At 57.0% G+C, this 24781-nt stretch overlaps 1 protein-coding gene across 6 annotated transcripts; it reads right to left on the bottom strand.

Moving 5' to 3' along the window:
* Positions 1-3272: 3272 nt before the first annotated feature.
* On the bottom strand, positions 3273-17891 carry CELF3 (CUGBP Elav-like family member 3). Of its 6 annotated transcripts, none has more exons than XR_008629122.1 (14): positions 16966-17708; positions 16022-16104; positions 10314-10362; positions 9845-9973; positions 9672-9751; positions 9003-9146; positions 8582-8723; positions 8229-8378; positions 7938-8003; positions 7722-7835; positions 7402-7545; positions 6466-6603; positions 4285-4346; positions 3273-3767 (listed from the first exon to the last, which is right to left on the bottom strand). XR_008629122.1 is itself a non-coding variant. In XM_004618097.2 (14 exons), exons 4-13 carry the CDS (start codon positions 10360-10362, stop codon positions 6476-6478), a joined length of 1146 nt encoding a protein of 381 aa, XP_004618154.2. In that variant the 5' UTR covers positions 16022-16104; positions 16966-17104; positions 17793-17891; the 3' UTR covers positions 3273-3767; positions 6466-6475. The 6 variants fall into 6 exon arrangements, 5 of the variants coding, with proteins under 5 accessions (XP_004618154.2, XP_054986054.1, XP_054986052.1 ...); XM_004618097.2 differs by lacking the exon at positions 4285-4346 and adding an exon at positions 17793-17891 and having other exon boundaries at positions 16966-17104; XM_055130079.1 differs by lacking the exon at positions 4285-4346 and adding an exon at positions 17793-17840 and having other exon boundaries at positions 16966-17071.
* Between the last annotated feature and the right edge of the window lie 6890 nt (positions 17892-24781).

Genomic DNA, 24781 nt, shown 5'->3' with positions numbered 1-24781 from the left:
GTCCCCTGAGCACCACCAGGGGTGATTTCTGAGTGCAGAGCCAGGAGTGACCCCCCCCCCATAAAAATGGATAGGGTTCCAGCGGACTTGGTTTAGCAAAGATGATTGAGGTACTAGTTACTGAGGATTTGGGAGTAGGGACAGAGTAAGACCTGCCAGATGATCTAGCAATTCTCAAATCTAATTAGAACTTATGTGTAGGAATAAGATGGAAGAAAAGAAGTGATTTGCCTTTTTTCCCTTAGCCTGGGCCCTGGAGCCTCTGCTGCCTTGTAATAGTAAATGCCCTAAGTGCCCTTTCTACCGCTCCAGGAAGCAAGAAAAGAGTTTTAGGGGCTGGAAAAATAGTAAAGCAAAGAGGTCGCTTGCCTTTTATGTGGCTCACCTGGACTCCATCCCCAGCATCCCATATGGTCCCGAGCATCACCAGGTGTGGCCCCAAAACCAATGAATGAAAGTTTTAATGCCAGTGAAGTTAAGTGTACTTAAAAAAAACAAAAACAGATTTTTGTTTTTCAATTAGTTTGAATTTAGATAAAGTTGAGGATCATTTAAGGAGACTACCCTGCATAGTTACTAAGTGGATGCAGTGATCATTGATGGGAGGGAAGTAGAATTTTGGGATTTGGTAACTGAATTTAATAAAAATCTACCAAAGTTTCATAGAACAGAAATATTTTAAGAGTTGAAACTGGAGGAGAAAATACTTCACTTGGGTCTAAAAGAATTCAGGCAAGGATCAGAGGGAGTACAGGGCACTGGCCTTGCACACTGCCAGATTGGATTTAATCCTCAGCACTGCACATAGTACGCTGAACCCCACCAGAAATGACTCCTGAGCACCACCAGTTGTGGCCTAAGCCTCCCCCACCACCGAAAAGAAAAAGATTAGAAAGGGCAAAAGTTAGAAATAGATGCTCAGCACTTGTTTCTTAGCTGTTTGCTGAGCATGTCCAAGTACTGTTTAAAGGGACGGGGTTCTGGAGGACAGGAGAGGTAGTGCAGGAGTTAAGACATTTGCCTGGCATGCAGCCAAGCCCAGTTGGCATCAAATAGAGTTTGGCATCCCCCCGCACCAAATAGAGTTCCCTGAGCCCCGCCAGGAGTGATCCCTGGACACAGAATCAGGAATAAGTCTTGAGCACTGCCAGGTGTGGCCCAAGAAGGGGGGAAAATGCAATACATCGGAGGGAAACGACATTAATGGGGAGCAAGAGGAAGCTGGGGAACTTGGAAATAAACCTACAGCTCTTGAGCTTGGAGTGGGCCACTCAGCTCTTGGAAAGAGCCTGAGCCTTGGCCCTTAATGGAGACTCCTCTCCGAGCTCGGAAATGCTAAGTGCAAGAAACAAAGGAGTCTGACTTCCCAACTCCCAGCACAGCTGACCCTGGGGCAGTGGCGCCACCTCCTTAGCCAGGTGGAGATGCAGGCTCACCGACATCTGCCCCACCCCCTGCGTGTTCCCCTGCTCTGGCGCCCTGAACTCAGGCTGATTTTCTAGAACGTTTCCATTCCTATAAAATGGAAGCCGTCTTTGGACCCTGCTCTATCCTTCTGCCTTGAGAAGTGTATCTTTCTTCTCTTTATGGGGCCACTGACATTTGAACGGAGCTTCACCTGGTCTGATCTGGTTAGTGGCTCTTATCGTTTCCCATTTTCTTCCCCTGGCCCATGTTTCCATTTGAGGCTGCTTCTACACCAAAGAGCTGCCTCATGGACCCCAGGACCTAATGACGCCTCATTTCTACTCATCCTCTTATCCCTGGAAAAACGCTTACAAAGGATGAAACTCCATTTTGATGTTGCCTGTCCGCTGTGTTTTGCAGTCAAAGGGTTTGGAGAATCCCTGCCTCAAAGTCTCGTTTCTCCCAAGAGGCTCCTTAGCTCCTTCGTCCCCATCGAGGGCAGGCCGGCGGCAGCCGCAGAGATACGCAGGCAGCATCGGAAGCTGCTGCCTTGTCACCTCCCAAGAGGACTCACCACTCCTGGGAGACGCCCACTGCTGTCCCAGCCCACTTTGTCTTTCTGGGTCCATCTGGAAATTCCTGAAGCCACAGTCAGGGGCACCAAGGAGAAGGCATCACTTAGGCACTGTCCTCCCATGCTGCTCCCACCCCACCCCCTTCCTGTCCCCTGAACTGAGACTTCCTGGCTGGATTCTCTTCCCTGGTCTCCCCCTCCCGTGGATCCTGCAGGTTGCGCAGTACCTCACGTGTCATTTCTCTTGCACTGTTCTTAGTGGGGGCCAGGAGAAGACAAGACGGGGGGAGCCTGGCAGGCTGAGAGGTGCCTTGGCCTGAGCCTGAAATGGAAAAACCTTTCTAAGGGTCTTGAGGGTCTGCTTTGAAGAACAGGCACCTGAGTCAGGCTCGAGCCACGTGGGCCTGTGCTCTGACGCCTGCACCCCTCCCCCGTGGCCATGTGCATGTCCACCAGTGCCCCTGTGCCTTCTTCATGGGGTTACCGGAATTACATGAGGGGAGGCACCGGGGGAGACTCAAAGCCTGAGTCACTTCACAGAACCCCATGGGGTGGTGGCAGAAGAGGGGGAGCCCCTCTCCTTGGGGAGAGGGGGGGAAGGGAGGCGGGCGTCTGCAGGATTGAGTACAAGCGCTGGGGACCAGGGCGGGGTGCAGAGGAGGCCTGCTAACCTTTATTCCCTCTATGCTCAGTTTCACAGAACATTCTAGAATTCGGCCCAGAATTCAACCCAGGGCGAAAGTAGATGCTCATAAGCTGTGATCATCCTGGACCTGCTCCAAAGAAGCTTCCAGAATTCCCTTTCCTAACCTCCACTGCCTCCCCACCATTCTTCTTTCCACCTTCAAGACTCTTACTTGGTGCTTTTAAACCTTTTTTTTTCTTTATTTAGACAGAAAAGACCAACTTTTTGAAAGTAAAATGCAACAAATAAATAAGTTAAGCATAGAGAAGTGTCTGAAACTGACCCCATCTCCCCTCATCACTAACCCTCCCCCATTTCTTTGCCCTAAAACCTCTTCCTAAAGAAAATGATCAGATAATAAATCCCTTTAGCCCTCCCCGCCCCCCTCCTCCCCATGTACCCAATTACACCCCAAAGCATAGGGAGAACTTGAGAGAGAAAAATATGAGGGAAACATTGTCTAACTCCCAGAGAGAGAGATGGCAGCGTCCGGTGGGCCGGCTGGGTAACGCACAGGTGGTACTGGTGGTATTGACGGGGAGGGCCGGCAGAGACTGTAAACATTCTTAGGGTCCAGGGAGGTCACTTCCTCAGAAAGGAGGAGGGTCTCTGGAGGCAGCCCTCGGCTCCCCTACACCCTCAGCAGAGGGGGGCCCTTGCGGGAGGCAGTGAGTGTTCAGGGTTCGGGGAAAATCCCTCTAGCTGAGGGTGCAGGGAGCTGGGCCAGCTTCTGAGAAGCTTCAGCGAGGGAAGAGGCTGGTGGGAGTTTGGGGGAGGCGTCCACAGGCAGAATCACTCCCTGTAGGGATGGGGCTGCGCAGGGGCAGGTGCTGGGCACCAAGACATCCCCCCCTCCGCCCAGAGCCTGCAGAAGGCAGCACCCCGTGCCTCCAAGCCCCTTCCTGCTCCCTCACGCAGGCCAAAAGTCGCCTGGGAGGAAACGGGCCGTTTCAAGTGGTGGCGTGGCCGGTGTCCATGCCCCCAGGGCTGCGAGCAGCTTTGGCCCCGGAGCCCCAGCAAGGCCCAGGGCAGATGTGCAGAGAGGCCGGGGCCAGCCGCAGGGAGCAGGGTGAGGCGCCCCGTTCTCTGGTATCTCCACACCTGCAAAGGAAGAAATGTGGGTCAGGTGAAGCCAGGGCCAGGGGCAGTTCAGGGGCCCCCACAAGCTCCTGCTACCTGAGGAGGCGGGCGGTCAGGAAGGGCTCGGCCAGCCAGGCCCCGTCTGGCCAGGGCGACAGCAAGAACGTGAGAGGGGCCGGGACAGCAGGACAAGGGGAACAGGGCTGGACTGTCCGGAGGACACTCAAACATCCTCTCTGAGGGGCAGGGGGGTGGGGAAGGATAAGTACAGTGAAGGGGCAGGAGGGTGTGTGGGCACAGGGTCCCCCCCGAAGGCCAAGGACAGATGGGCTGTGCCAGGCTGGAGCCACCCACCCAGGACTGTGCTCCTGCCTCTGGGAGAAGGGACAAAGAGAGCGAGAGACACACAGGACACAGCAGGTCACCAACCACTGCAGACCACGCACATCCCGCCAGCTGCCCAGCCGTGAGTACGGCCCCCACCCCAGGGAACAAACAACCGGCTCCAAAGACAACACGCTCGTTCCATGCAACTTACAGGGGCCCGGAGCAGGGGTCCGGGGATGGGGGCTTCGGCCGACAATGGACACGGGCCCTGGGCTGGGGGGACCCCCAGGGTGGGGGGAGTTTAGCAGCCAGGATTGGGGGGAGAGGGGGAGAAATAGAAAATGTGGGTATTGTTCTTGGGTTGTATTCCTTTTTTTTAGGGGGTTGGTCCAAGGGAAATGAAACAACACAAAAGTCATCTGAGCTCAGAGCTCTGGGAAGCGAGGGGCAGGGGGCAGCAGTGGGGTGCAGGGGACTTGTTCAGTGACAGTCACAGACAGACCAATGCTGCTCCCCAGAGGCCTGGGACCCTTGTCTGTGCTGCACCCCACCTGCTGCTGTGGCCCACGCATCAACTGGAGTCCCAGGCGCAAGAACTTGACAGAGACAGGCCATCATCTGTCCCCTAGCAACCTAAGCCAGTCCCCACTTCCCCACACCCTACTCCCCTCATGTCCTCCAACCCGAAGGAAAACCAGAAAAGACACACGCAGATACACGGACCAGACAGACAGAGCAGAAAGGAGGGAAATCTGAGGGGGGGACACAATCCGGTGAGGCTCTGTGTGTATGAATGTGTGTGTGTGTGTGTGAGCGTGTGTCTGTGCGAGTGTATATAGAAGTCTGTGTGAGAGTGTCTGAGAGAGTGTGTATGTGTGTGTGCGGATGTGTGTGAGAAAGTATGAGAGGACACAGCAGTGAGTTCCAGATGGCACCACAGTGCCGGAGATCCCTCCAGGAGGGCCCCATGCGGAGCCAATCTCACCAGGGCACCCCGGATGGAGCAGATGCAGTCTCCCAGTTACTCTAGATGGACCCCGGTGACCATGAGCTGCCACAAGCAAGACCCAGGTATGCGGATTTCAGGACTGAATCTCCAGGCCGCATGGCAGCAGAGGCACCGGGCCATCCCTCCCTGGCTCCCACCCACTCTTCGGCCTGGCTGTCACCCTCCCAAGCTTCTCTGCCAGGCACCATCTTGGTGCACCAATGGCCCTGGTCCAGAGATGCCCAAATGAATCCCCAAATGAATTAGTGCCATACAGAGATGTCTCTGGAACCCAACCATTTACAATGCAAGATTCCAGAAATGTGCAGTTGCAAAGTAGCTGTACGAACTCTCATGACATTCAAAATGAGCAATGGAAAATAAATTATCTAGTGCCTCGTAGGCAGGCTTGAATGGTGGTGGGAAAATCTGGGCAAAAGATAATGCCCCAAAAGTAGAGAGAGAATATTGGGGAAATTATCTGTCACAAAGGCAGGGTGGGGACTGGGATGGTGGTGGCGGGGGAGACTGAGGACACTGGTGGTGGAAAATATGCATTGGTGGAGGATGGGTGTTCGATCATTGTATGGCGAAGCTCCAACATAAAAGCTTTGTAACTATCTCACAGTGATTCAATTTTTAAAAATAGGAGGGGCTGGAGCAATAGCACAGCGGGTAGGGCGTTTGCCTTGCACTCAGCCGACCCAGGTTCGATTCCCAGCATCCCATATGGTCGCCCGAGCACCGCCAGGAGTAATTCCTGAGTGCAGAGCCAGGAGTAACCCCTGAGCATTGCCGGGTGTGACCCCAAAAACAAAACAAAAAAAATAGGAGGAGGAGCTGGAGCAATAGCACAGCAGGTAGGGCATCTGCCTTACATGTGGCTGACCCGGGTTCGACTCCCAGTGTCCCATGTAGTCCCCTGACCACTGCCAGGAGTAATTCCTGAGTGCAGAGCCAGGAGTAAGCCCTGAACATCGCCGGGTGTGATCCAAAAAACCAAAAAAAAAAAAAGTATAAAAGAAAGTATGTGTCTGTGAGAGTGTAAGAGAAGTGTATGTGAGAAGGTGTGTGAGTGTATGAGAGAAAGTTTGTGAAAATGTGTGAGAGTTTGTGAGAGAAAAAATATGAGAGTATGTGTGAGGAGAGAAAATATGTGTGAGTAAGAGAAAGTGTGTGAGAGAAAATGTATGTGAGATAGTGTGTGGGTGTATGAGCATATATGTGAGTATGTGAGAGAAAGTGTCTGAGAGTGTGTGTGAGAGTGACTGTGAGACAGTGCGTATGTGATAGAGTGTGTGTGTGAGTGAATGTGGGGGGTCAGGGCAGGAAGGGGTGAAGGCTGTCCAGGGGAGACCCTGACTAAGGGAGGGAGTGAGGTCACAAGGCGGGAGTCAGACCTACCTGGAGGCCCTCAGTAGGGTCTGTTGGCATCCTTCGGTCGTTTTAGCTGAACTTTGAGGCGTTTCATGCCAATCTGGAAACCGTTCATGGCCTGGATAGCAGCCTGGGCACTGGCCGGATTGTCGAAACTCACGAAGCCTGAGTGAGATGAGTATGAGACTGGGCTAGTCCCGCCTCAGCCCCTGTGGCTGGCCAGGGCTTACTCTTGGGCTTCTGGCATCACCCAACTTCCTCCCGGCACGCCATGGGCCTCCCAGCCTTTCGTCCTGAATGGTGGCTGGGTAGTTGGGCCATTGAACCCAGTCCAGCCTCTCTCACAGTCTAGGTCAGTGTTTCTAGCATTTCTGAAGGGCTGTTGTGGCTTCAGTCAGGACATCTTGGAACATGCCCTTTGAAAATGCCACTCTGAGGGACTGGAGTCGTAGCACAGCGGGGAGGACATGTGCTTGCAAGCAGCCAACCTTGGTTCAATGCCCAGCACCCCACACGGTCCCTCAAGCTCAGCCAGGAGTGATTCCCGAGTGCAGAACCAGGATTAACACCTGAGCATTTCCAGGTGTGGCCCAAAACACAAAAAGAAAAGGAAAATGCCACTCTGCATCCTAAATACATTTTTTCTAAGGCAGGGAGGATCCAAACATCCCCTTTGGCCCTGAAGCAGCCTTCCCAAGACTCAACAGCGACTAAAACCCATCCCCTGAGCCCCCCCACCTCCTGAACCTCGAGTGCCTGGAGCATGAATGCGCAGCTGCTGAGGACAGAGTGAGGCTGTGGTGTCTGCAGGGAGGCCTGCCCCCAGCAGCAGCTGGCTGTGCTAAACTCTGCTTCTCTCGGACCCTTGACAATGCAGACAGCACACAGGGTCCATGCAGTGTGCAATTACCTGCTTGTTTCTCACTGGGAATACGTCAAACAACGGGGTCACCGTGGCCTTACCAAAACACTTGCTCTGATTGGTGGCCCGATCCACAAAGACTTTGGCTGAGATGACATGGCCGAACGGAACGAACATCTGTAGGATCTCGGAGTCCGTGAACTCCTGGGGCAGGTGGTAGATGAAGATGTTGCAGCCATCAGGGCCTGGGGGTGGGGGACAGGAGGGAGGGCTCAGGAGTCAGAAGCACTGCTGGGGGTGCCGCCCCTGGGAGGACCCCAGCCACCCTCTTGTGGGCCAGGCCACCTCCGCCCCACATGCAGGGCAGGGCAGGGGAGGGGGAGACACAGTCCCACATGCAGGGCAGGGGCGGGGGAGACACCTTCCCGCTGCTGCTGCTGCTGCTGCTGCTGGGCGGGGGGTGGAGGCTGGTGGGCCACCAGGGCTGGCGGCTGTGGGAAGGCAGGCGCCACTAGACTGTAGGCCGGGTAGGCCGCTGTTGGGGGGAGGAGAGCAGTTCTGGGTCCTGCTGGCCAGCTGAGGGGCACGCAGAGCTGCCCCGCACCCCAGCCCGCATGCCCGAGGCCCCCGCCCTCACCTGTGTAGTGCTGCACGCCCGCGTAGGCCTGCTGCAGGGGGTCCATGGGGGCGGCGGGGCTCTGGGCTGGGGAGAGCAGTGGGAGGGGGCGTGGGGGGACAGTGAGAGACGGGAATGCAGAGCGGGCTGAGAGTGGGGACCAGCGTGGGCACACTGGACTCTGGGCCCTGGTGCTGTCCCAGACAAGCCCGGGCCTGCCTTGGCCATGGCGGCCTGCTGAGTCAGGAAGCAGCCCCCGCCCGGCTCCCCAGGCTGACACAGGATGCAGGGCAAGAGGGTCAGGAGCCCCACCTGGGTAGGGGTGAACCCCGTTGGGGTACAGAGCGTCAGGGGCGGGCTGCCCAGCGGGCTGGGCGGGCACCGGGCTGTAGCCGTTGACGCCCAGGGCAGCGGGAATGGCAGAGACAGGCGTGGCGGCGATGGCAGGAGGGGTGCTGGTTCCTGGGCAAAGAAAGCGACAACACGGCAAAGCAGAGACATACACATGGACATGGACACACACATGCACGCACACATGCACACATGCACACACACACGCAGAGAAGCTATCAGCAGAGCGAGGGCACAGGCAGGAGGCTGAACCCCTCCAGAGCCATCTGGGTCCCCTCTGCACCCCCACCTGCCACACTCCCCGGCCTTCTCACCTGAGGATGGGGTGATGGGGGTGGCAATGAGGCCATTGGCATTGATGGCAGCCATGTGCTGCATCTGCACGGCGGCCATGGCTGCCATGGGGCTGAGGTAGGCACTGTGGGCTGCGACCAGGGCCGCCTGCTGCTGCATCAGCTGCGAGAGAAGGATCGGGCAGGGGGAGTGGGCGGGTATGGTGGAGGGGCCAGGCACGGGTCGGGGGAGTGGGGCCAGAATATGGGGGAGTGGGCCGGGCATGGGGGGGGCAGGGCTGGGCATGGGGGAGTGGGCTGGGCATGGGGGCTGGCTGGGCATGGGGGCTGGCTGGGCATGGTGCATCTGGACATGGGGCTGGCTGGGCATGGTGCAGCTGGACATGGGGCTGGCTGGGCATGGGACAGCTGGGCGGAGCAGGCACAGGAGGATGGTGCTCACAGCCTGGGTGTAGGCGCTGTAGGCTCCGAAGTGGAGGGCGATGGGGCTAAACATGCCCAGCTGTGTGGCCACCTGCTGCATCCGCCTCAGACCTCGCTCCTTCTCCGTGTCAGCAAACTTGACCACCAGGCTGGACGAGGCCCCCTGGGAACAAGCCCCGAGGAGGGACAGAGCACCTTCCAGCCCGGTGACCTGGCCCTGCCTTACACTTGGCTTAAGGGCAAGCACCGGGACTGGGCCAGGAGCCAGGAGGGGATTTTTGTCCCTCCCACGCCAGGCAAGGAGATGCTGGGAATGCAGGGGGTGGGGCAGGCCCAACAGATGCCAGGGCATGGCTGGCTCCTGAGGGGATCTGGGCTCCCGTGTTACTCTCCCATCCTCAGCCCGAGCCCAGACAATGGAGAACGCGCCTCAATTTAACGTCAGCCTGGGCTGACCCGTGACCAAAGCGGGGACTCCCTTGGGCTGGTCCTGGGCCCTCGTGCAGAGTGATGGACCCTTTTGGGACCCCTGGTCACAGTCAGGGGGAGCCCTCTCCCTCCATGCGGGCCCCCCTCGAGCAGCCCCGCAGATCCACTGAGGGGCAGGGGCCCAGGACGTGGCAGGGGCAGAGGGGGTCTCTGGGAGAATGGTGGGCACGCCGAGCACTGGGCCAGGAGCACGGCTCACCGGCAGGGTGCGGCTGCTGTGGAGGGTGCGGATGGCCGCCTGGGCCTCTGCGTGGGTCTGGAACTTGACGAAGGCGCAACCTGGGGTTCCGAAAGCGGCAGGGTAAGTGGCCACCAGGCCCTGGGAGGCTGACCAGGAGCCCAGGGAGGGGCGGGTGGGGCAGGCGGGGCTACCTTTACTGGTGCCATCGGGGCCCCGAAGCACAGTGCACTCATCTATGGTCCCGAAAGGCTCGAACATCTTCCGCACGTCCTCATCTGTCTGCTGCTTCCCGAGCATCCCCACGAAGAGCTTCCGGTCTTCTGGGGGAGGGGCAAGGGCCTGCTCAGGGTGCCCTGATACCCTCACTCAATTCCTTACTGCGCTCTTCCTTGGGGGGGGGGCGCACACAGTCCCCTGTCCCTGGGGACCAGGGACTCCTCGGGGTGGGGCACAGATAAACAAATGTTCCAAGGACTAAGCATTTTCAGGCACTGCCTCCTCCCCCTTTTGTCATCTCTAGAAAGGGTGGTGCCAAGCCCTAGGGCCACTTCCTTCAGGGAGCTCTCTGGGGTTGCACAGACTTCCCTCCACCAGAGGCTACTATCCCTTGGGACTCCCCAGGTTGGGGTAAGGGACAGAGCCCACAGGTGCAGAACCTACCTCCTCGGCTCTCGCTGTCGGCTGGCTTGACCTGGATTGGCCTGTTCATCTACAGGAGAGAAGAGAAGGCAGCTGTGGGGCCCTTTGAGCCCCAGGAGGGGGCAGGGATTGAGCCCACTGAGTGCTGGTTCCTTAGGGGCCCCCTCACTTCCTGCCTGGAGTCTCTTGGGGGGTGGGGGGTGCTGGCGGTTACGCTGGGGCCAGGCTGGGGGCACCCAGACCCCGTGGCCAGGGGCAGGTCCTGCTCTCCTTAAGGGGGAAATGGGGCGGTCCCCAAGCCAATGCCTCCATGCCACAACTGGGAAGGGGAAGACACCCAGAGCAGACCCCAGAAGGGTCCTTAGACTGGAGGCGACCCCGCCAAGGCCCCAGCTTCCTGCTGACCCCTGGACGCGTGTCTGCCTCTCCTCCTGCCCCCTGCACCCCTTGACCCCGGGGAGGAGGCACTCGGGAGCACAAAGGGAGCAGATGCCCAGTCTCCGTGGCAACGGGAGAATGCGCTCCATGGCAACCGCCCACTCAGCCCGATTTAGCCGGCCCTGTCGCCCTGGCGACCGCGGTGACGTCACCGCTGCTACCGAGCCCGGCGGGAGGGGTGTGGGAACAGGATGCGGATGGGGGGTCGGGGTCCCCCGCTGGGCTGGGGGAGGGGCCGGCCTGCGGGGTCCCCTGCCTCAGGGTCAGCCTTGCCGCAGGCCTCTGGACCCGGAGTCCCCCCACCAGGCCGCTCCGGAGGCGGTTCCCTGGGTTGCGCGGCCCCTCCCCAGGCTCCGGCCGCCCGCGGGGCTTCTTTGTTCCCTCCCGCGCAAAGGCCACTCCTGCAGGTCGGTTTCCGTAACAGCTGCGGGGGGCGGGGTGGGGGGGACCCCCGCTGTTGTGTCCCAAGTAGTTTCCTATTGCTAGGATTTGGATTCCTGGAGTGACACTATGGCTCCCACTCCTGGGCCCCGCGCGGGGGGGGGGGGGGGGGGGGCGGGGACGGGGGGGGGGTGAGGGGGGCAGCCCTATATCCGGTGTCTGAAAAACCAAAGCAACCATTGTGGGCACTGTTAGGGTGGGCAGGTGACCTCAGGATGGCACTGTCAGGGTACAGGAGACCTGACCACACTGGTGGCCTTGGACAAGTCACCTCTCCTGGACCGACCTCTGCTTTTGTGTCTGTCAAATGGGTGCAAAAGGCAGTCTCCAACCAAGCATGTAGAGGGGCCTGGGAGAGACAGGAGGAGAAGTTGGTGGAGGCTGAGCCTTGTGTGGAAGCTTCTGGTAACTTTGTGTCATAATCACGTAGCAGATGCACAGGCCTCATGGCACCCCTGCCCTCTTAGCAGCCCCTCAGACCTCTGAACTCTGAATCAAAGCTAAGGGCACAGTGGGTAGGGGGCTGACCTTGCACGCAGCCTACCCTAGCTGGAGCTCTGACATAACCCATGGTCCCCCAAGCCCACCAGGGGTGATTCCTGAGCACAGAGCCAAGAGTTACCCCTGAGCATCACTGGGTGTGGCCCAAAAACAAAAAAAAAAGAGAAAAAAATGGAAAAATCCAAATAAAAGCTAAATTCTGCTGGTCCCTAGGGAATCTGCACCCCCCCACCCCCATGTGTGTCTCCCTCTCTCTCTGTCTCTTTCTGTCCTTGTCTCTGTCTCTCTCCATCCACCACCCCTCCTCTAGCCACTCTACATCTCTGGGCCCGATAGCAGCTGGCGGGAGGAAGGGCACACTCACAAATCCCGAAAGCTAACCCTACCCATCCAGCTTACCAGCCCCCAATCTGGGATTATCCCCTCCGAGTATCTGTCTCCTGGGCTGGGGGGCGGGGGAGTTATAGTGTGTGAATGTGTGTGTGCGTGAGTGCATGTGAGTCATGTGAGTGTGTTGTGGATGTATGAGAATCTATATGAATGTGTGCGAGAATATGTGTATGTGTGAGAAGGTATGTATATGCGTGAGAGTATGTGTGTATGTGTTACAAGTGGGGGTATGTATGAACCTGTATGAAAGTGTGCTGTGAGAGAGCATATGATTGTGTATGACAACTGAGCTTAGGTATATGTATAGTATGTGACTGAGAGTGTGTGTGTGTGGTGTGTGTGAGAGTAAGAGTGTATGTGTCTTTGTGGGGGGATGTGAGGCTATGAGTGTGTATGTGACTGAGAGTGTGTGTGGGTGTGAGAGTATGTAGTGTGTGTGTGACTGAGTTTGTTTGTGAATGTGTGCAGCTGTGTGTATGTGACTGTGTGGGTGTGTGTATGTGACTGTGTGTGGCTGTGAGTGCATGTGACTGAGAGTGTGTTTGGGTGTAAGAGTAGTGTGTGTCTGTGTGGGTGTGTGTGCAACTGTGAGTGTGTATGTGACTGTGTGTGAGAATGTGAGTGCCGGTGTGAGTGAGAGAAGGTGGGGGTGTGTTTCTCTGGCCGTGGCCTTTCACCCTCCTCTCCTGTATTGGGGGTCCCCTGGGGCCCCACAGCCTGCCCCCCCTGCTGAGTGGTAGCTGAGGATCCCTGTGTGATGTCAGGGAATCCTTCCCAACAGGCCCTGTGAGCTGCAGCTCTGGCTGGGAAGCCGGGATCCAGGAAAGGCCTGTCCCTCCCTCCCTGCTCCAGGCCCCAAAAAAGTCAAGACTGCAGACACACAAGTGGACACGCCCCTGTGCCTTCGAGTCCCCTCACAGAGCCTCCTGGGTGGCCCAGGCGACCCTGCCCCAGCGGCTCCTCAGCCTGGCACTTCCTGTGGGAAGCTCAGTCTTTGTTAGCTGAGCCTGGCACACCTGCCCCCTCCCCTGAGTGCAGCTGGGCCTTGTTTACCTGGCAACCACTCCCGGCGCCTCTCCCTGGCTACTACGCGCCAGGTGATAAGCCTTCCCCAGGGCCTCCCAAAGAAGAGGGGGCTATTTATACTCCAACCAAGTATTAGCACCCCCCCTACAGCACAGCCACTGCAAGGCCCTTGTCCACTTCCCAGAAGAACTCAGCCCCACTGAATCTCACCTCGTGAGGGGACCAAGTCCTTGGCAAGACTGGCCAGACTTGCTCTCATGAGGCCAGAGCAGGGAGGGCGTTTGCCTTGCACGCGGCTGACCTGGGTTTGGTCCCCGGCATCCCATATGGTCCCCCAAGTATCATCAGGAGTAATTCCTGAGTGCAGAGCCAGGAGTAATCCCAGAACATCGCCGGGTGTGACCCAAAGAGTCAAAAAATAAAGAATAAAACAAAAAACAAAACTTGGTCTCATGTCCCAGACTACATATGGGTCCCGCCGAGGGACCAGAACTCACCTGCCCTGCACAAGCGCACGGGGCCAGATGGCCACAGTTCCTCTGACAGGCCACGCCCTGCCCTGCTCAGGGAGGCCCTAGAACTCGGAAGAGGAGGGAAACGGACTGCACAACCAGAGGCCAGCCCGCGTGCTTCCTCTCCCGCCACCTCAGCCCTTGCATGGTGGCATAGCCCAGCACGGAGGGAAGGACGGGGAAGCGGAGAGGGTGAAATGCCCCCACTGAAAAGAAGCCTCCAGGGCCAGAGAAGTAGTAGCAGGGTGAAGGTGTTTGCCTTGCACTCAACTGACCCGGGTTCAATCCCCAGAACCCCATATGGTTCCCTGAGCCCCACTAGACGTGATCCCTGAGTGCAGAGGCAGGAGTAAGCTGCAAGCACCACCAGTGTGGCCCTAACTCCCCCCCCCCAACAAAAAATCCAAAACTCAGCTTCCAGGAGGAAGACCTGGGGAGGAATTGCAGGAGAAGGTGTCACTCCAAGATAATATGTGTGACATGTCATACACGTGTCCACAGACCCACAGGCACACGTCATCATGGGCTAGAACACTGCCAGTGGGAGGGAGGGGCAGGCGATGCTCCCCTCTGTGCCCTGGCCTGCTCCCTCAAGCTCACTCTCAGCCCCCTGGAGCTCTCAGCTATCTGGAGCTGACAGAACTCCTGGTTTCCTGCCGGGTCCTCTCGTGTGCCCCAGGGGACAGCAGGCAAAGAGAAGGGGTGGGACAGGACCAGACAATCACTAACTGGGTGTCTTCTCCCTCGCCTCCCGTCCTGGGCCTTACCTTCTTACCTCCGACTAGTTGGGGCAGTCCTCAAATTTTTTTTTCTTTTTGGGTCACACCCGGCGATGCACAGGGGTTACTCCTGGTTTTGCACTCAGAAATTACTCCTGGCAGTGCTCAGGGAACCACATGGAATGCTGGGAATCGAACCCGGGTCGGCAGCATGCAAGGCAAACGCCCTACCCGCTGTGCTATCGTTCCAGCCCAGTCCCCGAATTCTGAGCACCCCCTAGATCCTAGGCAGCTAGAGAGGGACAGAGCTGGGGCAGGTGCCCCTGTTGGCACTGCCAGCTCAAGGGCCCATCTCCAAACCCTGTCCCTGTCCAGTCTCCTGCCCTCTCCCCATTTTCCCTGCTCCCACCCCCACCCCCGGGATTCGTGCAGATGCAGCAAAAAGAAGGCAGAGGTGGGCTAGGGAGAGGGAGAGCTGGTGTGCAGGAAAGGGAGGAGGAAGTGGACTGAGTGGAGGTGTGTCAGGGTGGACTCCAGCCTGCTCATACACGCGTGCACTGTTACTGGGGGGTCAGGGACTAGCCAGGGTCTCCCACCCTCTGGGCCCAGACTGACATGCAAGGGGGGTCCAGCAGCTGGGTTCGACTTCCTGCTGGCACTCGGGGTGCAGATCAGTGAGGGATCCGTTTATGGATGGCTGGAGGATGTGAAGCTGGAGGTGGTTGAAGCAGTTCTAATCTCCCTGTCCCCATCTCTATTTTTGGTTTTGGGGCCACAGTGATGCTCAGGGATTACTCCTGGCTCTACGTTCTGGTATCACTCCTGGTGGGTCTTGGGGGACCCTGTGGGGTGCCAGGGATCAAACCTGGTCAGCTGCATGTAAAGCAAGTGCCCTCCCTGCTGTGCTGTAGCTCCTACCCTCCCCCTCTTCCTCCAGGTTTTGTCTCTTCCATTTCCCAGGAGGCAGAGGGGCAACAGATCTGCTCAGGGGTGTTCCGGTACCCCAGCTGCTCAGCCTGAGTTTGTGGGAGCCTGAAGGAGCAGCCCTCAGGAAAGCCTTCCGGGCTCTCGGTGAGGAGCAGGTGGGGGGCACGGAGGGAATGCATGTGCCCCCCCAGCTGTGGGGCTTAGGGGCAGGCTGAGAATTTGTCTCCTGCCCTCCCTCACCACCCTATGGCCTGGGACACTTATGAGAAGAGACAAAGGGCCCTGACCTGCAGGAGAGATGGACAGTTGGTGGGTGAGAAGCTGAGATGGCTCATCCAGGCTCCCGCCCCAGCCCTGTACCCCTGAGCCCCCAGCCTGTCCTGTTTCCCAGGAGACACTAGGCCAGCCTGTTTCAAAGCAGCCCCCCCGCTGCATGACAGCCAGGACACCTCGCAGTCCACTTCCTCCCACACCCACCCACGCCGTCCCACAGAGGGTCACAGTTGTGCCTTCTGCCTCCCAGCCCAGACTATCATCAATGCTGCCCTGTGGTGGGGAGAAGGTGGCAGAAGTCAGCTGCTTGCAAAGGTCATGTTCACTCTTCCACTGTCACCCTTTTCTCTAGGGGAAAAAAAAGGGCAGACATGGAATGTCCAACAGGCAGGAGGGGAAGCTAAATGAACAGAGGGACTTCTTGGGGAGGAGAGGGCTGGAAATCAGTGTGGGCTGTCTGGACAAGGTGGCCAGCCCTGACCCCGCCCACATGGGAACTCACCCCTGGAAGTGTCTTCTGCTCGTGCAGGGCACTCTGGGCCTTCAGGGCTGAATCGCGGGCACAGTATGTCAGGAAGGCACATCCTGAGGGGCCAGGTAGAGAGACCAGTGGGGTGAGTCCTGGGCTCACCTCCCTGAGAGAAACCCCAACATGGGATGGGGGCAGGGGTGATATCTCGGCCCTGCCTGGAGGAGATGGCCCCCAGAACCAGGAGCCAGAGGAGGCAGGCAGGATGGTAGAGCCAGGGCCTGCAAGAGCAGATAGCAGACATTCCTCCTCTGCCTCTCCCTCCCTCCATCTTGGTCTTCAGCCCCTCTCTCCTCACCCGTTTGCTCCTTTCCTCCTCCTCTCCGACTACTCCCAGCAGAAAAGGAAAGGGCCAGGCCAAGTAGGAGTCCCAGGGCCAGTGCCAGGAGGCAGGGCCATGCCTGCTGCTGTCCTGGTACTGATGGGCTGCCAGCCTCACCCAGTCCTCACACAGGCCTGAGGAGGCAACTTCTTCCACTTCCCAGCTCTCTCAGGAATCATGCCCTGGTTCTGGGGCCCCACCTGCCTGCCCAGTGTCGCAGCCACTCTTCAGAGTTAGCCCCCTCTCATCCCCATGGTAGCCATGGCCCGGGACGCTTAACCACACAGACACAGACATACACAGCCACAAACACACACAGACACACACACATACACACACACCTGTCTGGCCCCTTATCTCCCTGCCCAGCCATCTGGAGCCTCCATCCCCTCCTGGCCTCAGCCCACTGCATCACTTTCTCTCATCTCGGGGTCCAGCTCTCTGCACCTGCACTGACCCCCCCTCCCCAAAGGCCCTTCTTGTCCCTCCACCTGGAGCACTCTGGCCAGCCCCGCTGAGTCCTCCAGCTCCACCAGGCAACTTCCCAGCCCCAAGCCAGCTCCCCATGGGTCTCTGGTCCTGGCTGTCCCCTTACCCTTGTGCAGCCCTGTGTACTTGTCCTTAATGACAGTCAGCTCGAAGATCCGGCCGAACTGTTCGAAGATGGGCTTCAGGTCCTTTTCGTCCAGATGCCGCGGGATCTGTCCCACAAACAGCTTGATGGCATCTGGCTCCTTCATTGGGGCGGCCCAGGAGGAGGGGCCGAGGGGATTGGGGAGAGGCCCGAAGGCCAGGAGTAAGTGGTGGGGGCCGAGGGCTTTCCCTTTGGCCCCCAACCCCAGTACTTAGCAGAGGAGTGGTTTAGCACACAAAGAAGGAGGGGGCTGGGGAAGTGAGGGGGTGGGGGTCAGGGATCTAGGCAGAATCGGCCATGCCACCAGGGGGCATAGCCCAAACAACAGTCACCCTCCAGGAAGATTGGCAGATTGCCCAGCTGGAGGGTCAGTGTGGCCAGATCTGAGGGTTAGGTGGTAGCAGGGGCGCTGGGAAGGCAAGGGGGGGCCGAGTAGAGAGATGGAGGCAGGTGGGAGGGGAGAAGGCGAAGAGGGTGGCGGCTGAGGGGGTCGGGGGCCTGCTGGGGGTGCCAGCGGCGTGGGGGGGCACTCCTGGTGCCGGACAGGTGGCGCTGGCGCTGGTCTCCCCAAGAGAACACCTCCCCTGTGGCTGGTTCTTCTGCTGGGCGCGAAGATCCCTGATGCCAGACGCTTGCTCTCTGATGGCGGCGGGGCTCCAGGGGGACCCCTCTGCCCTGCTGTCCCCCTTTAGGCCCTCCCTCTGCCCCCCTCCCACCCCTCCCCAATCCCCCGGGCCTAGGCTGCTGCTGGCTGCTCCCGCCGTGGGTCTGCCTGCTTTCCCGGTCACCTGGGTCCCGGAGCTCTGCTCTCCGGCCGCGCTCTCCTCAACAAAAACCTCCCCCCTGCACACCCCCCTCCCCACTCCCACTCCTTTCCCCTGACAGCAGTGATGTCAGTCTCAGGGGTGTAGGACAAATTCTCCACCCTGGAGAGGGACGCACAATCGGGGCCGGAGCCCCGCCCCCCGCTCGCGCCGCCCCCGCAGGCGGCCCGGGCTGTTGCTCGCTGCCCTGCCCCCACTGCCGCCCCTCCGGAGCGGGGCGCCGAGACGGGGAATTTATCGACGAGCCCTAAAGTGGGGTCCATTGTTCCGGGGGCTGGAGCTGTCCCTGGTGCTGGAAGCGCAGAGCCGGGAGCGGCGGGGAAGGGGCGCCCAAGGGTGGGGACCCCGCGCGGGCCGGCGGAGCGGGGCGCGTCGCGGCGGGCGGGGGTGTGGCCGGGGCCGCCCGCGGGGCGACTGCCGGGGAGGGGCGCGGGGTGCCGGAAGGAAGCGGGGCATCTTCTAGGGAGGAGTGGGGCACGCGGAGCCGCGCGGGCATCTTCCCCCCCCCCCCCCACCCCGCCCAGCCCCGACCCCATCGCGTCCCGCGTTTCGGGACTCGCGTCTAACGTGGTCCATGCCTACGGAGCAGCTGCTTTAGCGAGTGGACTGTCAAGGCCACAACCCCGACGGCAGTCGGCGCCCTGGTTCTTCCGCGGGAAGAGCCAGAGGAAACCCAGTCCTCCTCCCAACGGCTCTGGGACCTGGAAGAAGCGCTTCCCCCAGGCTTGGGGTCCCCTCGCCGCCCTCCCCTATCCCGCCCGCCCCCCCACAGTGCAGGGGGGCAGCTCCACCTCCACCAGGTACTCCCGGCAGGGTGCCAGCCTGTGGGGCCTGCCCTCCTTCCTGTTGCTCCTTCCCTCACCCTAAATCTGGCTGATTTCTCCAGTACAGTGTCACTGAATAGGTCCCCACCTTCTTCAGCTACTCTTCTGGACCTGACCATAGCAACAGGCACCGTGGCACCTCCTGTCCCCCAAACACCGCTCCGACTGACTTATGTTTAAGTGGGGGATGTCAGGCTCAGCTTCAGCTTCAGACTCTGTATGATGCACATTCTCTCCTCGGAGCGGAAGGAGATGTGGAAACTAAGGCCCAGAGCGAGTGACTACACTAGCTGCCTGGGCACACATGACTGGAGTGTGTCTCCCTGGGCATGATGCAAGCCTGTCTGCTGTGTGCAGACTCAGGTCCCACAGCAAACGCTCGTCCCCTGGGGAGGGAGAGGTGGTAATACTGGGCCTTTCCTACACTTCTGTTTCCGTTTTTTTCTTTTTTGGCCACACCTGGCAGAGCTCAGGGCTTTCTCCGGGATCTGGGCTTAGGAACCACTCCTGGGTAGTGGAGGTGCCTTGCAAGGCTTGGTTCTGGACTGAAAAGATAGGACAACAGTTAAAGTTCTGGCCTTGCACACAGCTGACCTGGATTTGATCCCCAGCACCCCATGATCTCTGAGTCCTGCCAGGAGTGAGCCCTGAGCACTTCTGGCAGTGTCCCTGAACCTAATCCAGACTGCTGCTTGCTCTTCCATGGCCACCTTCCACCCTGACTTAGCCTGACAGTTCTAGGGCCAGCAGACAGATCTAGTCGGTATGTGTGTTTGTGCGTCTGTGGATTGCATGGGGAATCCATAGGGTCCCTGAGGCCTGGTGGACAGGGGAGAGGAGCTTCCGTCTGTGTGGGAGTGGGGCATGCACCCACTGTGCCAAGGAATGAAGGGCAGGGCACATCTGGAAAGTAGCTTTCCACTCCGCCCCGCCCTCAGGGTTGCTGATTCTCACTTCTAATCTGATCTTGATATTTATGGAGATGCTAAGCAGATCACGCCCCTGCGAGGGCACCCGAAGACCCCAGGCTGGTGATCTCATTACTCCTCCTCTCGTCAGCAGAACTGCCGCCCTGCATGGGCCTAATCATATTAATTGAAATATTAAACATTCGCAAAAATGAATGCTAATGAGCCTCCCTTGCGCCTCCTCCCCATCAGCAGTCGGGGAGCCAGCTGCAGGAGCAGAACGCCGCTAATCCTAGGATTAGTCTGGGGCCCCATTTGCAGGTCTTCAGGCCTTCAGAAAGCAGAGTTGGAGCCCGAGGGAAAAGGGGGACACAGTCAGGAATGTCTGTTCTCTGAGCTGCCCTATGATGAGGTCTCCAGAGGGAAAACCGAAAGACGCCCTGTGACTCTGAGGCCCATTCTGGGGAGCTGCTCCCAAGGAGCAAATGGGATTTCTCTGTACTAGTTCCTCCAGGGCTCTGCCCCCATACCTCTTCCCAATTTTATTCTCCCTTGTAGTGTAGTGGTAGGGTGGTGTCATGCCAAGGACACTTGACAGAGGCACTGAATTCCAGGTCTAAGCTAACATATATAAAGAGAGTAGAGGGGCTGGAGCGATAGCACAGTGGGTAGGGTGTTTGCCTTGCATGCGGCTGACCCAGGTTCAATTCCCAGCATCCCACATGGTCCCCCAAGCACTGCCAGAAGTTATTCTTGAGTGCAGAGCCAGGAGTTAACCCCTGTGCATCACCAGGTCTGACCCAAAAAGCAAGAAAAATAGAGTGGAGAAAGGGGGTGGCTGAAAGGACCACAGCAGGTACTTATGCAATCAGCTAGGTGGAATGCTGGCACCCCATAAGGTCCCTGAGCCTCTGAGCACAGAGCCAGGAGCAAGCTCTTAGCACACTGGGTGTGGCCCAAATCCTTCTTCCCCTACCCCCTCACCAAAACAAAAACAAAAACAAAAACAAAACAAAACAAAATACCCAAAATGTTCTTGGGGTGGACCACACTCCACAGAGCTGAGTGGAACAGGCAGTAAGAGATGGAACCCAGGGCTTCCACAGGTTGAGTGGGGCAGCCTGACCCAGTTCAATTCCAGCACCCTGTGTGGGTTCCTGCGCTCTGTGCCCAGCCAGCACTTTGCCCAACACTATGAAAGGATGACTCACTTTAGAGACTAGCTTTGGAGTCATCAGAAATGAGAACTGCTGAAAACTGGGGATATTTCTCAGAAAGGGCAAAATGTATGTGGGGGCAGCAGACTCACCACAGGAAAACAATGTGAAGGCATCTGTGGCAGAATTTCTGAGCGTGACAAAGAATTGATTACATAACCTTCCTTCCCTCAAGTGGCTTATTTCTCCAGTGGTGAAGTGAGGCAGGCCTGCAGGAGTGAGCATGGGACCTTTTTATGGAAATGGAAGTAGGCAGCCAGGGTGATGGCTTCAAGGATGGGGGCGTCAATGGCTGGAGCCACAGGGAGCACAAGCAGGTATGCACCACCACCCCCCAAAACCGGGGGCTGGAAAGACTACATTGGTTAGGCACTGCCTTGCATGCGGCTGACCCAGGTTCGATCCCCAGCACCCCAAAAAACACTCCCTGTATTGACTCTGCTGGGCTTCTTGCCTGAGAAAAACCAGGTATATAAGCTCTGAGCACTGCCAGTATAGCCTCTCAAATAAAAACAAAATTAAATAAAAGCAAAAAAATTTTAAAGAAAAACAAAGGGAAAGGAGAAACATAGGTGGGAAAGAGTCTGAGGGGGGAGAGCACGTGCTTCATACAAGTTCCTGGGTTTTGGGGCTGGAGAGATAGTACAGCGGGTAGGGTGTTTGCCTTGCACGCGGCCGACCTGGATTCAATTCCCAGCATCCCATATGGTCCCCTGAGCAGCGTCAGGAGTGATTCCTGAGTGCAGAGCCAGAGTCAGCCCTGAGCATCACCGGGTGTGACCCAAAAAGCAAAAAAAAAAAAAAGAAAAAAAAACAAGTTCCTGAGTTTAAATCCGAAGAACCACACACACTAACACATAAAATAAAACAAAAAAATCTCTAGGACACTAAAAAGTGGGGGGGGGGGGATAAATCTCTGTCGGTGATATTCAAGGTCCACTACTGACTCTGTACTCTATTTCTCTCCTGGCAGTGCTCAGGGGACCATATGCTGCTAGGGATTGAACCAGAGTCAGTTGCATGCAAAGCAAATGCCTTAACCTTTGGACTAGCTCTATGGCCCTTTTTTTTTTTTTTGGAAGTTTACATGTTTATTTAGAAATGAAAACAAGGAAGATTCAATGACATCGGGTATTGCAGAGAATTACCGGGTACTTAAGGGGCAGGAAGCAGCATCCTGCTACTTCAGGCTTAACTTTGACGGCAGGGGGGTGAGAGTGACCAAGCGACTGGAATCGCAGGGCCGTGCCGATGGACGTCTCGCACGGAGTATGGCCCTTTTTTCTTGGTGGGGCCACACTCAGTGGCGCTGGAGTGATGGGGCTACTCCCAGTTTGTGTTCTGGAGGAAGGTAGTGCTGGGGGACCATTTGGTGCCAGGGATGGATCCTGTACCTCCTGTGTGCAAAACCTGAGCTCAGGCCGTTAAGCCATCTCGGGCCTCCTACAGAATTATTTTTAACAATAAATGTATTAAATAGACACATTCAAAATATTATGCAGTGTGCTTACTTCATAATCTATCTGAAATATTCAACATGGAGTCAATATAAAGAATATCAGTGATGGGGGCTAGAGAAAGAGTACAGCAAGGAGGATGCTTGCCTTGCACATGGTTGACCAGGGCTTGATCCTTGGCACACAGTATGGTGCATGACCCCAAGTGAGCCCTGTGACAGAACCAGGAATGAGCTCCAAGCACTGCCAGGTGGCCTAAAAATAAAAATAAATACATAAAAGAATCATCATCATCATCATCATTATCCCATTGATCATCGAATTTCTTGAGCGGTCTCAGTAACATCTCCATTCATCCAAGCCCTGAGATTTTAGAAGCCTCTCTCTACTCATCCTTCCAATGATGCCGTACTGGAGGCTCTTTCAGGGTCAGAGGAATGAGACCCAGCTTGTTACTGGTTTTGGCATATTAATACACCATGGGGACCTTACCAGGCACTCCCATGTGGGCAGGAAACTCCCAGTAGTTTGCCAGGTTCTCCCAGAGGGAGAAGTAGGCTATAAGATATCATGCGGCCACAAAGCGGCCGCGTGCTTCCGGGAGCTGGCTTTTAAGTCTCTGGATGCTGGCCGTTGACAGGATTACACGGCGCCAGGGGCAGTCCCTGGGTGTGACCACCTAGCTACTGGGAAATGGGAAATCTGGGCAGAGGAGGCCCAGTCCCGATCTGAGCAGCCTTGGAGGTCTCAGCCCCAGGTCCCACACACCTGGGTTCCTCTGCCGGTTCCTTCATGCGTGAGACTCATCCGAACGTGTGGAGAGGGGCCATGAGCATGGCTGTGGCTAGGCTCCGGAAGTCTTCGGCCACTGGGAGCTCTGCTCAGTGTGGGGAGGGAAGCTGGAGCCCATCCCCTCCGAGGAGCCCTGGGGAAGATAGCCAGGCATGCAGGCAAGAGACTCTGTGTTGCTCTCTTCCAGGAGCTGGATTTTAAGAATATTAATATTCAAGAATATTAATGAAATTTTAAAAAATTGTTTTGGGGCCACACCTGGAGATACTCAGGGCTTTTTTTTTTCTTTTTGGGTCACACCTGGCGATGCACAGGGGTTACTCCTGGCTCAGGCACTCAGGAATTACTCCTGGCGGTGCTCGGGGACCATATGGGATGCTGGAAATTGAGCCCAGGTCGGCAGCGTGCAAGGCAAACACCCTATCCGCTGTGCTGTCGCTCCAGCCCCTGCTCAGGGCTTTAATGTGATGTTTTGCATCATAATTTTCATACTAAATTATTAAGTCCAGTGTATATAGGACAATAGATATAAACTTATAAATCCATAGGGCACATCTGACAGAACCCATGTCCCGTGGGTCAGAACCATGTCCCATGAGTCTGTGGTACTCACAGGGCCAGTTCTGGGGCTGGGGTTCTGGGCTGAGCAGGAAGTGACAGATATTGGCCAACAGAAACTATCAATTCAAATTAACCTCTGCTCCTGGCTGAAAAAAAAAAAAAAGAGAAAACTTCTGACAGATGGTTTTCTCTCTCTCCCCCCTCTCCTGTTTCTCCCTCCTCCCTCCCCTCCTCCCCCTCCTCTCTCTCCACCACCCACACCACAACCAAATGGACTTCCCAATATCCCTACAAAGGGAAAGAGTTCAGGTTAATATAAAGAAACTAAGGGGAAAGAAACCAAGTGGTTCCCACCCAGCATGGGGACCCTGTTCATGGCCTTTAGCAATTTATCAAATCTACCAGACTTTTTCCTGGCTCAGGAACTGCCATTTCTTTTACTGTCTTTACTGAGGATAGAGAACCGTGAGGTTCCTGCAAGATCAGTCCTGTTTTGGGGCTCCCCAAACCAGCCTCTGTGGGGCCTTTCCTCAGAACCCTCTGCGGTCCCCACCCTGTGCTGTAAGTGGTGCCTGCTTGTCTGCGTGCCAGCCTTTTGGTTTTTTTTTTTTTTTTTGCTTTTTGGGTCACACCCAGCAATGCTCAGGGGTTACTCCTGGCTTTGCACTCAGGAATTACTCCTGGCAGTGATTGGGGGACCATATGGGATGCCGGGGATCAAACCCGGGTCGGCTGCGTGCAAGGCAAACGCCCTACCCGCTGTGCTATCGCTCCTCCGGCCCCTGCGTGCCAGCCTTTTGCCCCTCTCAGGCCTCTCTTTTCAGTGCTCCGCATTCTAGGTCACTCCTCCTTTTTTTTTTTTTTTTTTTTTTTTTTGCTTTTTGGGTCACGCCCAGCGAAGCACAGGGGTTACTTCTGGCTCTGCATTCAGGAATTACTCCTACCGGTGCTGGGGCGGCCATATGGGATGCCAGGGATCGAACCCAGGTCGGCCGCATGCAAAGCAAATGCCCTACCCACTGTACTATCACTTCAGCCCCCAATCACTCCTTAACTAGATCCTGGAAGAATTGTTTTTCTTGAAGACTGTCTGCCCCTCTCTAATCCCATCGGTAGTGAAAGAAAGGACTGAAAGTTGGGGCCAGATCCATAGCACAGCCAGTAAGGCACGCACTTTGCAGGCAGCCCAAGTTC

Source organism: Sorex araneus, chromosome 3 (assembly GCF_027595985.1).
Source record: "Sorex araneus isolate mSorAra2 chromosome 3, mSorAra2.pri, whole genome shotgun sequence".
Classification (NCBI taxonomy): domain Eukaryota; kingdom Metazoa; phylum Chordata; class Mammalia; order Eulipotyphla; family Soricidae; genus Sorex; species Sorex araneus.
Note: the sequence above shows the minus strand (reverse complement) of the source record. Positions and strands in the feature narration are given on the sequence as shown.

Coding starts and splice junctions, on each gene's coding strand:
- CELF3 (XM_055130077.1), bottom strand. CDS start 17,110: ATGAAGGAGCCAGATGCCATCAAGCTGTTTGTGGGACAGATCCCGCGG. Junction 10,363..16,021: donor AGCAGAAGACACTTCCAGGG/GTGAGTTCCCAT, acceptor TCTCTCCTGTAG/ATGAACAGGCCAATCCAGGT. Junction 8,724..9,002: donor ACAGCGCCTACACCCAGGCT/GTGAGCACCATC, acceptor CTTCTCTCGCAG/CTGATGCAGCAGCAGGCGGC.